The sequence below is a fragment of the Heterodontus francisci genome, chromosome 31, assembly GCF_036365525.1.
Source record: "Heterodontus francisci isolate sHetFra1 chromosome 31, sHetFra1.hap1, whole genome shotgun sequence".
NCBI classification, from domain to species: domain Eukaryota; kingdom Metazoa; phylum Chordata; class Chondrichthyes; order Heterodontiformes; family Heterodontidae; genus Heterodontus; species Heterodontus francisci.
In genome coordinates, this window is record NC_090401.1 from 28,756,434 (window position 1) to 28,771,476 (window position 15,043).

Genomic DNA, 15,043 nt, shown 5'->3' on the forward strand with positions numbered 1-15,043 from the left:
TCCAGAGTATCTCTTGCAATGGCCTCTCTTCCTACTCCAGCACTGTTACCTCTGGGGTCACCCAAGATCTATCCTTGGCCCCCTCCTATTTCTAATCTACATGCTGCCCTTTGGTGACATCATCTAAAAGCACAGTGTTAATTTTCATATGTATGCTGGGGCATCCAGTTCTTCTTCACCAACATCTCTCTCGACTCCTGCACTGTTGCTAAAGTATCAGACTGCCTAGCTGACATACAGTACTGGATGAACATAAACTTTCAATCTATATTGGGGAAGACTGAAGCCACTGTTTTCAGTCCCCACTCCAAACTCTGTTCCCTAGCTACTGACTCCATCCCTCTCCCTGGCAACAAGCTGAGATTAAACCAGTCTGTTCGCAGCCTTGGTGTCATATTTGAACCCAAAGTAAGCTTCCAATCACATATTTGCGCCAGCATTAAGACCGCCTATTTCCACTTCCCTAACATCACCCGACTTTGCCCCGTCTCAGCTTATCTACTGCTGAAACCTTCATTCATGCCTTTGTTCCCTCTAGACTTAACTATTCCATCACACTCCTGGGTTCTCTCCCACATTCTACCCTCAAAAAACTTGAGGTCATCCAAAATTCTGCTGCTCATGACTTAACTCGCACCCAGTCCCATTCCCGTATCGCCCTTGTGCTTGCTGACCTACATTGGCTCCCAGTCAAGCTATGCCCTGATTTTAAAATTATCCTTATTTTCAAATCCCTCCATGGCCTTGCCCCTTCCTATCTCTGTAACGTTCTCCAGCCCCACAACCTTCAGGGTTATCTGTGCTCATCTAATTCTGGCCTCATGACCCTCCCCGATTTTAACCACTCTGCCATTGGTGGCCATGCCTTCAGTTGCCTCCGTCTTACGCACTGGAATTCCCTCCCTGCACCTCTCTGCCTCTCTACCTCCCTTTCCTCCCTTAAGACAATCCTTAAAACCTAGCTATTTGACCAAACTTTTGGTCATCTGACCTAACATCTCCTTATGTGGCTCAGTATCATATTTTTTATAATGCTTCTCTGAAGCGCCTTGGGTTTTTTTTTCTTTTTTTTATTCGCTCATGGGATATGGGCATCGTTGACAAGGCCAGCATTTATTGCCCATCCCTAATTGCCCTTGAGAAGGTGGTGGTGAGCTGCCTTCTTGAACCGCTGCAGTCCATGTGGGATAGGCACACAACATATGTGTATAGGTTCACACGTATACACATATATATATGTGCTGTTCTTCTTATTGTTGTCGTCCATCCTGAACTATTGATTCTCCTTCCATTGCTTAGTATGCTATCAGTTTGCTCTCCAGATTTGATTCTTCAGGCCATCTCTGCATACATTCTTCATTACTCAGTAGACAAACCTTGTCTCTGTGACTGGAATACTTTGTAAAATTCCATCCACGTATGCCTTTGTCTCTGCATGAAAGCTTTGCTCTATTTTGGAACCCCCTGAGCTGGAGCTTATGACAGTGCTGACAGTTGATTTTTCCTTTATGGATGAAATCATATACAGAAATCTCATGACATGTAGGTGAAACCATTGTATTCTGAAAGGTAGTTCATCAATATTGACTTGGCCCAGAGAGTTATTAAAAGTTTATGTTCCATCTCAATATGGAAAGATTTTCAATGAGGTATTTGTAAAAACTCTCACCTCACCCCAAGTATTAGCAAGAGCTTCTTTTTCTGTATGAGTGCACCTTTTATCTGTGATATGCTTTTATCACAAGGCATATGCTACTGGAAGCCAAAAACCTTCCTGGGATTTTCTCCAAGGCACAAGGACTCTCTCCATAGCTCAAAACACTTAGGCCAGGAATCACCCTGATGGCATTACTCTGTAAATTCTCGAGAAGCAAAATGTCTTTCTTGAGGTGGGGACAAGACTATACACAATATTTCCAGATGAGATCTCACCAAGACCTGTGCTCCTAGTCTTATACTAAAGGGGAGAGGGTGGTGTAGTGGTAATGTCACTGAACTAGTAATTCCAAGGCCTAGGCCTTTAAATTCAATTAAGTAATAAAACTCTAGAATTAAAAGCTAGGCTTGGTAATGGTGCCTTGAAATTATCATTGATTGTCATAAGCACCCATCTGGTTCAATAATGTTCTTTATGGAAGGAAATCTGTTGTCCTTACCTGGTCTGGCCTACATGTGACTTCAGACCCAAAGCAATGTGGTTGACTCTTAACTGCCCTCTGGAATGGCCTAACAAGCCACTCATTTCTCAAGGGCACTTAGGGTGAGCAGCAAATGCTGCCCTAGCCAGTGATGCCCACATCCTGTGCAAGAATACAATAAAACTAAACAGTCCAAGCAATACAACCCAGGAGTCTATTTAAAAGCAAAATACTGCGGATGCTGGAAATCTGAAATAAAAACAAGAAATGCTGGAAATACTCAGCAGGTCTGGCAGCATCTGTGGAGAGAGAAGCAGAGTTCACGTTTCAGGTCAGTGACCCTACTTCAGAACTAGCAAATATTAGAAATGGAAAAGGTTAGAAGCAAGTAAAGCGGGAGTGGGGCAAGAGATAACAAAGGAGAAGGCGTAAATAGGACAAGGTCACAGAATAGCTGACCAGAAGGTCGTGGAGCAAAGGCAAACAATATGTTAACGATGTGTTGAAAGACAAAGCATTAGTACAAATAGGGTGTTAACGGACTAAAAATTGAACAGCCGCAAGTACAAACATGAAAAAAGTGTGTAAGCAAACAGAACAAATTAAGATGAAATAAATTAAAATAAACACTCAAAAATAATTTAAAAAGGAAAAAGAAAAAAATAACTAAAAATAAAAGTAAAATGGGGGGCGCGTCATGCTCTGAAATTATTGAGCTCAATGTTCAGTCCGGCAGGCTGTAGTGTGCCTAATCGGTAAATGAGATGAGGTGATAGGCTGTCTACTAATGTCCATTATAAGCCCACTGACTCCCACAGCTACCTCAACTACACTTCTTCACACCCTGCCTCCTGTAAGGACTCCATTCCATTCTCCTAGTTTCTCTGTCTCCAACGCATCTGCTCTGATGATGCTACCTTCCATGACAGCGCTTCTGATATGTCTTCCTTTTTCCTGAACCGAGGATTCCCCCCCCACTGTGGTTGACAGGGCCCTCAACCATGTCTGGCCCATTTCCCGCACCTTTACCCTCACCCCTTCCTCTCCCTCCCCGAACCGCGACAGGGTTCCCCTGGTCCTCACTTTCCACCCCATCAGCCTCCATATCCAAAGGATCATCCTCTGCCATTTCCGCCACCTCCAGCGTGATGCCACTACCAAATGCATCTTCCCCTCCCTTCCCCTGTCAGCATTCCAAAGGGATCATTCCCTCCGTGACACCCTGGTCCACTCCTCTATTACCCCCACGACCTCGTCCCCTTCCCACGGCACCTTCCCCTGCAATCACAGGAGGTGTAATACCTGCCCATTTACCTCCTCTCTCCTCACTATCCCAGGCCCCAAACACTCCCTTCAGGTGAGGGCAGCGATTAACTTGTACTTCTTTCAATGCAGTATACTGTATTCGCTGCTCACAATGTGGTCTCCTCTACACTGGGGAGACCAAGCGCAGACTGGGTGACCGCTTTGCGGAACACCTCTGCTCAGTCCGCAAGCAGGACCCTGAGCTTCTGGTTGCTTGCCATTTCAACACTCCCCCTGCCCTCATGCTCACATCTCTGTCCTGGGATTGCTGCAGTGTTCCAGTGAACATCAACGCAAACTCAAGGAACAGCATCTCATTTACCGATTAGGCACGCTACAGCCTGCCGGACTGAACATTGAGTTCAATAATTTCAGAGCATGACAGACCCCCCATTTTACTTTTATTTTTAGTTATTTTTTTCTTTTTCCTTTTTAAATTTTTTTTTCTGTGTTTATTTTATTTTATTTCATCTTAGTTTGTTCTGTTTGCTTACACACTTTTTTTTCCATGTTTGTACTTGCGGCTGTTCAATTTTCAGTCCGTTAACACCCTATCTGTCCTAATGCTTTGTCTTTCAACACACCATTAACATATTGTTTGCCTTTGCTCCACGACCTTCTGGTCAGCTATTCTGTGACCTTGTCCTATTTACGCCTTCTCCTTTGTTATCTCTTGCCCCACCCCCCGCTTTACTTGCTTCTAACCTTTTCCATTTCTAATATTTGCTAGTTCTGAAGTAGGGTCACTGACCTGAAACGTAATTCTGCTTCTCTCTCCACAGATGCTGCCAGACCTGCTGAATATTTCCAGCATTTCTTGTTTTTATTCCAGGAGTCTATTTGCTTGGCTGCTGCCAGCTGGCATTATTTGAGTTTTTCAGGTGCAGTCACTCCCAATTGTCTTTCCCTTCATGTCCGTTTAACTGATACACACCCATGTTTTTTTTAATTCATGTACAAGATGCAGATGTTTCTGGCAAGGCAAATATTTATTGCCCATCCCTAATTGCCATTGTGAAGGTGGTGGTGATACACTCTATACCTGAATTTTGTGCACCTATGTGCATAGGTACACGCTTATCTGCATTGGAAGATATGACTAATCGTGGGCTCATATCCCCAATCAATTTTCCCTTTTCATCTATGCACCTGTGATATTATTTCAAGATTTCCAGCAGATCTAAACATAACTTCTATCGTGGAGAAATGAATTTCAACTGTAAACAGGTATTACTACCATGAGGCTGCTTTCTCCTCCCAACCAAACTGGGGTCAGCTCCATGGGATACCAAGCATTTGGCATCCTTCAGAAAACTCTAAGCCAGCAAGCCCATTTGTAAGAAGGAATGAATGATAATTCTAACTTTTTTTTTTAAAGATCCCTACAATAGATTATCTGCTCCACTGTGGTTGTAAACAATGTATGTTCCTTAAGCCTTATACAGCTTGCTGTTCAACCTCAGGAGCCCTGTTTAACTCAAAAAATCTACCAGTACTTATCATGTAAACTCATTAGCACTGCACTGGGAAGATGAGTATTTGAATTCTTATTTGGCAGTAGGAATCTGGAGATACGTGTGCACCTCTGAGAAATTTGTGAAGACTTATGTGATATAATGGTTGGGGAAATCTGTCAACAGCTGCTTGTCACATGTAGAGAGATTAGAGCATCACTTTATCCGTTTACTTCAGTTGGCAGCTGTGGAGTAAGGTATTTAGTTTGTGTGAAAGCTGGCATGGAATACATTTCACATTGAATCCTGGCACAGGAGGGACTTTGACGTTGGTATCGAGGAGGCCAACTTTTATTTTCCTCTTTTTTTTCATCTACCCCCTACCCCTCTCAGACACCTGGCAATGATATCAGCCAAGGATCTTGCTCACCAACCAACACTAAAGATATTCTTTCAGTGACTATTTTGCAACGTGCGCAAGAGGACACAGTGTGGGGTGATTAAGGCATCAACGTTACACTCTACGCTTTGCTTTTTGAATGTATGCTGAAGGCTAGAGCTTTCTATGTGGGAAACTTTTTTAGATTTAGAGATACAGCACTGAAACAGGCCCTTCGGCCCACCGAGTCTGTGCCGACCATTAACCACCCATTTATACTAATCCTACACTAATCCCATATTCCTATCACATCCTCATCTGTCCCTATATTTCCCTACCACCTACCGATACTAGTGACAATTTATAATGGCCAATTTACCTATCAACCTGCAAGTCTTTTGGCTGTGGGAGGAAACCGGAGCACCCGGAGGAAACCCACGCAGACACAGGGAGAACTTGCAAACTCCACACAGGCAGTACCCAGAATTGAACCCGGGTCGCTGGAGCTGTGAGGCTGCGGTGCTAACCACTGTGCCACTGTGCCAAGTATCCGAGCATGTCTGAGGTTTGTTTTATATTTTTACTGCCATCAGGAGTTTGCCGTCTCATTCATCTGACTTGCTTTGAAAAGAAACAGAAATTGCTGTTTTATGATTGTTAATTAAATACCTATCTGGGCCAATTTCAGCAACAGTTGGAATGATTCAGGCTCACTTCTCTCTGTTGGTTATAAAGTCCGACATGAAATGAGTTTGGCATTAATAATCAAGTTCCTAGTGTGCACATGTCTGCATTCCAAAACTAGCCATTTATTCTGCACTAATTAGCACTGAACTGGCAATCTGAGCCAGCAAAGATGTAAGAGTGGCTGTTGTATGAAGTATAAGTGTCACACTGTTGCTGGATAGGGTTTTCTTGGGCCAGAGTAGAAGAAATTTCACTTCACTGTGGCTGCTGAGGTGTCCTTGATGCTGACATCCAAATTAGAATGTGTTTTATCGGCAACAGCAACATCCCTCATCTTCAGCATGAAACAAAAATCGAAACAGCGAAACAAAACAATTCCAGAGCTCGCTTTTTTTTTTAAAGTGACTTTAGTTCATATCAAATGATTACCATAGCAGAATAACTGGTACGTTGCAGTGTTCTTTTGTTTATGCAGGGTGTATGTTCATTTAGATCAATGGTCCTCAAACTGTTGGACACAATGATTCAGTTTCAGGATCTGAGTAAATGATAGGGCATTAATTATTCATAATTAATGGGAAATTGAACAGGCAACCTGTAAAAATAAAGATGATCAAAACTACTGCCAGTAGATCCAGCACAGTGAGTTTCTGAAATCCTTCACACTAATGGGAAATAAGACGTGTATACCATTGCCAGGCTCCCTTCATGTGAATGACGATGTGACAACTTCAGCTAGGATTCCACTATTTCCTAACTCCTAGCGAGGACCTCACTGCTCCCTGCTTTCCTGTCAAGATTCGACTGCCCCCCTAACTCCCACCCAGGACTCTACTGCTGCTTGACTCCCAGTCAGAACTCCACTGCTCCCTGGTGGTGTAGAGGTAATGTCACTGGACTAGTAATCTGGAGACCCAGGCTAATACTCTGGGGGCAGAGGTTCAAATGTCACCATGGCAGCTGGTGGAATTTAAATTCAATTAATTCATTAAAAAATCTGGAATTAAAAGCTGGTCTCACTAACAGTGACCATGAAACTACCATTGATTGTCGTAGAAATCCATCTAGTTCACGAATGCCCTTTGGGGAAGGAAACCTGCTGTCCTTACCTGGTCTGGCCTACCAATGTGGTTGATTCTTAAGTGCCCTCTGAAATGGCCTAGCCATTCAGTTACACAAAACCACTATATAAAAGTTGAAAAGGAATAAAACTGGATAGAAAACCTGACATCGACCTAGGCACCAGAAACAACGATGGCAAACCTAGCCCTGTCAACCCTGCAAAGTCTTTCTTCCTTATATCTGGGGACTTGTGCCAAAAATGTGAGAGCTGTCCTACAGACTAGATGAGCAACAATTCACAGAACCATACCTCACATTCAATGTCCTAGAGACCACCATCACCATTCCTGCATATGCCCTGTCCCATCGGTAGGGCAGACTCACCAGAGGTGGCGGCACAGTGGTATGCAATGGGGAGGGTGTTGCCCGCGGAGTCCTCAACGTTGACCCTGGATCCTGTGATGCCTTGTGGCATCAGGTCAAACATGGTCAAGGAAAACTCCTGATGATTATCACCTAACGCCCTCCCTCAGTTGATGAATCAGTACTCCTCCATGTTGAACACCACTTGGAAGAAGCGCTGAGGGTGGCAAGGGCACAGATTGTACTCTGAATGGGCCACTTTGATGTCAATCACCAAGGGTGGCTTGGTAGGACCACTACTGACCGAGCTGGCTGAGTCCTGAAGGACATATCCATCAGACTGGACCTGTGACAAGTAGTGAGGGAACGAACATGAGGAAAAAACCTACTGGAACCTGTCCTCAGCAATCTACCTCTTGCAGATGCATCTGTCCATGACAGTATTGGTAGGAGTGACCACAATACTTGTGAAAACAAAGTCCCACCTTCACATTGAGGACACCCTCCATTGTGTTGTGAGGCACTACCACCATGCTAAATGGGATAGATTCAGAACAGATCTGGCAGCTCAAACCTGGGCATCCATGAGGCGCTGTGGACCATCAACAGCAGCAGAATTGTATTCAACTGCAATCTGTAACCTCATGACCTGGCCTATCCCTCACTCTACCATAACCATCAAGCTAAGAGTGCAGGAGAGTTTGCCAGGAGCAGTACCAGACATACCTAACAATGAGATGTCAACCTGGTGAAGCTACAACACCGGACTACTTGCATGCCAAATAGCGGAAGCAGCATGCGATAGACAGGGCTAAGCGATCCGACAACCAACGGATCACATCAAGCTCTGCAGTCCTGTCACATCCAATTGTGAATGGTGGTGGACAATTAAACAGCTAACCGGAAGAGGAGGCTTCACAACTATCCCCATCCTCAATGATGGAGGGGCCCAGCAGATCAGTGCGAAAAGATAAGGCTGAAGCATTAGCAACCATCTTCAGCCAGAAGTGCCATCTCGGTCTCCTCCTGAGGTCCCCAACCTCACAGATGCCAATCTTCAACCGATTCGATTCACACCACGTGATATCAAGAAACGGCTGAAGACACTGGATACTGCAAAGGCTATGGGTCCTGACAACATCACGGCTGTAGTACCGCGCCCCTAGCTAAGATGTTCCAGTACAGCTACAACACTGGCATCTACCCGACAATATGGAAAGTTGCCCAGGCATGTCCTGTGCACAAAAAGCAGGGCAAATCCACTCCGACTACAGTGGCGCAGTGGTTAGCACAACAGCCTCACAGCTCCAGCGACCCGGGTTCGGTTCTGGGTACTGCCTGTGTGGAGTTTGCAAGTTCTCCCTGTGACTGTGTGGGTTTCTGCTGGGAGCTCCGGTTTCCTCCCACAGCCAAAAACTTGCAGGTTTATAGGTAAATTGGCCATTGTAAATTGCCCCTAGTGTAGGTAGGTGGTAGGGGAATGGGGTGTATGTGGTAAGGAATATGGGATTAATGTAGGATTAGTGTAAATGGGTGGTTGTTGGTCAGCACAGACTTGGTGGGCCAAAGGGCCTGTTTCAGTGCTGTGTCTCTCTATGCCTCTATCAGTCTACTCTCGATCAACGCAAGCTCGAGGAACAGAATCTCATTTACTGATGAGGCACACTACAGCCTGCCGGCCTGAACAGTGAGTTCAATAATTTCAGAGCATGCTGAGCCCCCATTTTATTTTTAGTTATTTTTTGTTTTTGTTGTGTTTATTTTATTTTGTTTTATCTTAGTTTGTTCAGTTTGCCTACCCACCTTTATTTTCATGTTTATACTTGCGGCTGTTCAGTTTTCAGTCCGGTAACACCCTATCTGTACTAATGCTTTGTCTTTCAAAACACCATTAACATATGGGCGGCACAGTGGCGCAGTGGTTAGCACCGCAGCCTCACAGCTCCAGCGACCCGGGTTCGATGCTGGGTACTGCCTGTGTGGAGTTTGCAAGTTCTCCCTGTGTCTGCGTGGGTTTCCGCTGGGTGCTCCAGTTTCCTCCCACCTCCAAAAGACTTGCAGGTTGATAGGTAAATTGGCCATTGTAAATTGCCCCGAGTGCAGGTAGGTGATAGGAGAATGGTGGGGATGTGGTAGAAAATATGGGGTTAGTGTAGGGTTAGTATAAATGGGTGGTTGTTGGTCAGCACAGACTCGGTGGGCCGAAGGGCCTGTTTCAAGTGCTGTATCTCTAAATAAAATAAATAAATAAATATTGTTTGCCTTTGCTCCATGACCTTCTGGTCAGTTATCCTCTGTGACCTTGTCCTATCTACACCTTCTCCTTTGTCATCTCTTGCCCCACCCCCGCTTTACTTGCTTAAAACCTTGCACATTTCTAATATTTTCCAGTTCTGAAGAAGGGTCACTGACCTGAAATGTTAACTCTGCTTCTCTCTCCACAGATGCTGCCAGACCTGCTGAGTATTTCCAGCATTTCTTGTTTTTATTTCAGATTTCCAGCATCCGCTGTATTTTGCTTTTATTTTAGTCTTCTCTCGATCATCAGCAAAGTGATGGAAGGTGTCATCCATAGTGCTATCACAAACCACTTTATCAACAACAACCTGCTCACTGATGCTCAATTTGGGTTCTGCCAGGACCACTCGGCTCCTGACCTCATTACAGCTTTGGTCCAAACATGGACAAAAGAACTGAACTCCAGAGGTGAGATGAGAGTGATTGTCCTTGATACCAAGGCAGCATCTGACCGAGTGTGACATCAAAGAGGCCAAATCAAATTGAAGTCAATGGGAATCTGGGGAAAATTCTCCGCTGGGTGGAGTCATACCTATCACAAAGGAAAATGGTTGTTTGTTGGAGGCCAGTCATCTCAGCCCCAGCACATTGCTGCAGGAGTTCCTCAGGGTAGTGTCCTAGGCCCAACCATCTTCAACTGCTCAACTGCTTCATCAATGACATTCCCTCCATCATAAGGTCAGAAAAGGGGATGTTCGCTGATAATTGCACAGCATTCAGTACCATTCGCAGCTCCTCAGATACTGAAGCAGTCTATGTCCATATGCAGCAAGACCTTGAGAACATTCAGGCTTGGGCTGATAAGCGGCAAGTAACATCCGCATCACACAAGTGCTATGTAATTCCATTCTCCAACAAGCGAGAATCTAACCATCTCCCCTTGACATTCAATGGCATTACCATCACTGAATTCCCCACTATCAACATCCTGGGGGTTACCATTGACCATAAACTGAACTGGACTAGCCACATAAATACTGTGGCTACAAGAGCAGGTCAGAGACTGGAAATTCTGTAGTGAGTAACACATTCCTGACTCCCAAAAGCCTGTCCACCATCTACAAGGCACAATTCAGGAGTGTGATGGAATACTCTCCACTTGCCTGGATGAATGCAGCTCCAAAAACACTCACGGAGCTCAACACCATCCAGCCCGCTTGATCGGCACCCCATCCACAACCTTCAACGTTCATCCCCTTCACCATTGATGCACAGTGTGTACCATCTACAAGATGCACTGCAGCAACTCACCACACCTCCTTCAACAGAACCTTCCAAACTCGCAACCTCTTCCACCTGGGAAAACAAGGGCAGCAGATACATAGGAACACCACCATGTGCAAGTTCCCCTCCAAGCCACGCACCATCCTGACTTGGAACTATATCGCCATTCCTTCATCATCGCTGGATCAAAATCCTGGAACTCCCTCCCTGACAGCACTGTGGGTGTACCCGCACTAGATGGACTGCAGCATTTCAAGAAGGCAGCTCACCACCCCCTTCTCAAGGGCAATTAGGAATGGGCAACAAACGCTGGCCTTGCCAGCGATGCCCACATCCCATGAAACAAATAAAAAAGAACTCCCAGCCAGGACTTCACTGCTCCCTAACTCCCAGCCAGGACCCCACTGTTCCCTAACTCCCAGCCAGGACCCCACTGCTCTCTGTCTTCCATCCAGGACTTAATGCTCCCTAACTGCCAACCTTTTTTACATGATTGTGGATCATACTCAATCAGTGAATTATGAACCTCCCTATCTCAATTTTTTTCTCTATGGAGCAGGCAAATACCGATCAACTGTGGTGCAGTCTCTGCCCCTTACAGTGTTTACTTCTCGTTGAGTTTACCCCTTGCAGTTCCTTCCCATCACTGTGTTTACTCTGAGCAATACTTGTCCCTCACAGTCCTTGCCCCTCAGAGCATTTACTCCTTGCAGTGCTTACTCCGCATTGTGTTTACTCCTTGCAGTCCTTGGCTCCCACAGTCCTTACCCTCAAACTGCTTAACAGTTGTGTTGATCACCCATCATGGTTTTTACCACTACAGACAGTTTCCAATTTAACATGAACAACTCTAGATCAGTGATTACAAGACTAATTGCCATGTCTACAGTGCCATTCTAATTGGCAGTTTTGGTTTCATAAGTTAATCTGACTCTTCCTGCTTCTATTTACAGTTGTGTTAAAATTAATCTTTTCATTGACTGACTTACAAATGAAAGTTTCTAGTCTCTGGCTCCTGTCAGTAAAATTAGGCTGACTTGTGGTTCCCAGTTATTGGATGTGAGGAAATGCACAAAGAAAAGCATGAAATAAACCTATCAGAACCCTGACTTGTCAATGACTACGACCATTGCTACTGCTACCACCACTGCTACCATTACTACTGCTTCTACTACTACTTTTAATCCTACTGCTATCCACTTTTACTCCACTATTACTTTCTCCACTACTACTGTTATTTCTGTTACAACTCCTGATTGCCTACTCCACCAATGACAGCTTATAGTATATCTGCAGTGTTTCCAGTCTTCACTGGAATACAGTACAGAGTGGAAACCTAAATTGAAGCAAAATACTGCGGATGCTGGAAATCTGAAATAGAAACAAGAAATGCTGGAAATACTCAGCAGGTCTGGCAGCATCTGTGGAGAGAGAAGCAGAGTTAGCGTTTCAGGTCAGTGGCCCTTCTTCGGAACCTAAATTGAGCTTTTTCAGCTCCTGCATGAGGTTCTTGGGCAGTCTTGAGACCTATACCAATCTAGAGATGGCCTTGTTTGTGATTCCTGTCGGGCCCTCTTCACATCTATGTTTTCATCTGACCAGGCACTATGCCCAAATTGTTGTAATCGTCATGGAGTGATGATCTCAGAGACAGCAGACTTGTGCTTTGCACCTTCTGATCTCCACATTCCTAACATAGTTGGACCAGCAGAGATGCTATGAGGCAGAGACAATTATTGCAATGAGCCTTTGAAAAATTACCTGCTGTAAAATGAAGCAGTATTTATAAATAGGTGACTATTTTTGTAAAGTAGCGTTTCGTGTATGAGTAGGAGAGGGAAGGACTCTATCACAAAGAGTAAACAATTTAATCTCTGATTTCTGAGGAAGGAGGCGGTGAGTTAATTCACTCATACTGTTTTTGAAAGAAGCCTGGAGCTGGAGATTATAAAAGTATTTAGACGATGCAATAGGTAAATGTGTCAGCTCCATTTATCAAAAGTGATTTCTTCTTACTTCACAGAAATGGGCACATGGGTGCTTTATAAATGTGAGCAAAATAATGCATTAAAATCTGTCAAACAGTGGCTGTTCGGAGTTTATCGGTTTGGAGTGTATATGTGTGTGTGTGACACAGACAGAGAGAGATCAGGCATGCAGTATTCAGAAAGCAGAGAGAGAGATTAAAATAGATAAGACCATCCATAAATGTCACATCCTGTAGACAGCACCATTTAAAAGTGGTAAAGAGGTGAGGGAGGAGAGGGTCCCAGTTCCAGAACAGCAGCCATGGCCAACATAAAGCTTCTGACCCGAGACATGCCAGCTGAAAGAGAAAGGGCGTCAATTGAAAGAGTGGTAAATTTATCAGTATTGAGGTTGTAACTTGGATCAGTTTTATTATTTCAGTACTTGGTGCATTCTCCCTTGTATTTACAGAAAGGTACCAATGGAATACTGGGACACTACTTTTATTTGATGTTGACCAAATTGCTTTAATCCATACTGTCCAGTGTCAGTATTTTGAGGCATGTTTGATGAGCATTCCATAATTGTAACAGAGAGGAACCAATCTGATTTCAAGTGAGAACTCTCAGTATGGGAACAAGAGCCACCTTTGATGCAATCCCTTTCTGTTATTGAAATAGATCAGTAGAGAAAGGAATTATCTTTACAAGAAAATAATTGGGTCAAGAGAAACTGAGACTTTGTAATTGTAGATTGTACTGGAATTTTAAAAAATCAGTCAACCAGTGAAGGGCGAACATGGAGGCTAATTCTGTGCCAGTTTAGTGTTAATTTATCCTTTTATATAAAAAAGTAGTATTTTCTGTACTTTCCAAGTACTTTTTCAACTCTCGGAGAACAATAAGATTGACGTTGGCAGTTGCCTGCAATTGACAAAGAGCAATAAAAGTTTTTCTGTGGGTCCCTTTCTGTAGGGGAGATCCCTTTTACTCTGCCATTGAATTATGGATCCGTTTTTGTAATTTTTCTTTCACCATTGGCAGCTGTGTCCTGTGGAAATCCTGGAACACCACGCAACGCAAGGATAGTGTACAGCAACAAATTGGTCTTCTCGAGTTCCATTACCTATGCCTGTCGGGAAGGCTATTATTCAACTGGTTTGTTGACTAGACACTGTACTGTGAATGGGACCTGGACCAGTGCCCCTCCACTATGTACAGGTCAGTTTTATATATCTATTTTCTCTTTATTTAGCAGCTGCTTTGGTACATATCGAAGTTGTAACAAATAGTGTTGAGCTACAATGATATATTATCATGTCATTTTGTGCATGTAATGTGTTGCATTTTGAGCACTCTTTCTTAAACTAAAGGAAGAGAACAAAGCGTGGGGAGAATATTCAACATGCACTGGGGAAAGCATTTGTTCCAGCACAAGCTTTCCTCTGGCAAGCAGCAAGTTGACACCAAGCTGACCCACAATTCTTATTGTGAGTTTGGAATGAAGGATCGTCAGTTTCATAAATAATGCAGCACTAATTAAAAAACACAATAATATGCTATAAAAATGACACTTGGAAGGAAAGAAAATGTCAACTTTGGATCAAAAACACTGCTGCCTTTTTCCTATGTGCATAGGATGGTAAGCCATTTTCAGTAAGCTGATTTTTGTCCTTTGCTACAGTTTCCCTTGAGTTTTGAAATTATACCATCTCAACTTATAGTCCAATTTATTCCAACAAACTTTGATCTGATCTACTTTCCTCATGGCTTCAAAACTCCTCACTCTTAATTTTCCCATTAAGAATTTATTTTAGTTCTTGAAAAACTTGATGTGTGTCAAACTAAAAAGAGAAAACACGAGAAATGCACTTCTTATCAGTATCTGAAAGGGGAATTAGGATTTTGATGAAAACATTGAGCATTTTCCTTCCGGTTGTTGGTTGTTCTTCTGGAAATTACTACAATTTTCTGTTTTTATTTCAGATTTCCAGAATTTACATTTGATTTATATTCTCTCAAATTACGCATGGAGAGGGGTGATGGCAATAGATTTTGAAAATATTTCCATTTCTCCTTAAGTTCTCTCTGGTTTTGCACTAAATCTGAGTGTGGATTAGCATGCTCCAGTCTTCAGTCAGTGATTGACCTTGAGCTGCTGGCTCT

General features: G+C 43.7%; 1 protein-coding gene across 1 annotated transcript in view; it reads left to right on the forward strand.

Moving 5' to 3' along the window:
* The window catches only part of csmd2 (CUB and Sushi multiple domains 2), a 2,056,060-nt gene that overhangs the window by 1,957,268 nt on the left and 83,749 nt on the right, over positions 1–15,043 (forward strand). The window contains exon 58 of the mRNA XM_068011193.1: positions 13,922–14,098. Coding sequence (XP_067867294.1) covers positions 13,922–14,098 — 177 coding nt within the window. The remainder of the gene's footprint in view (positions 1–13,921; positions 14,099–15,043) is intronic.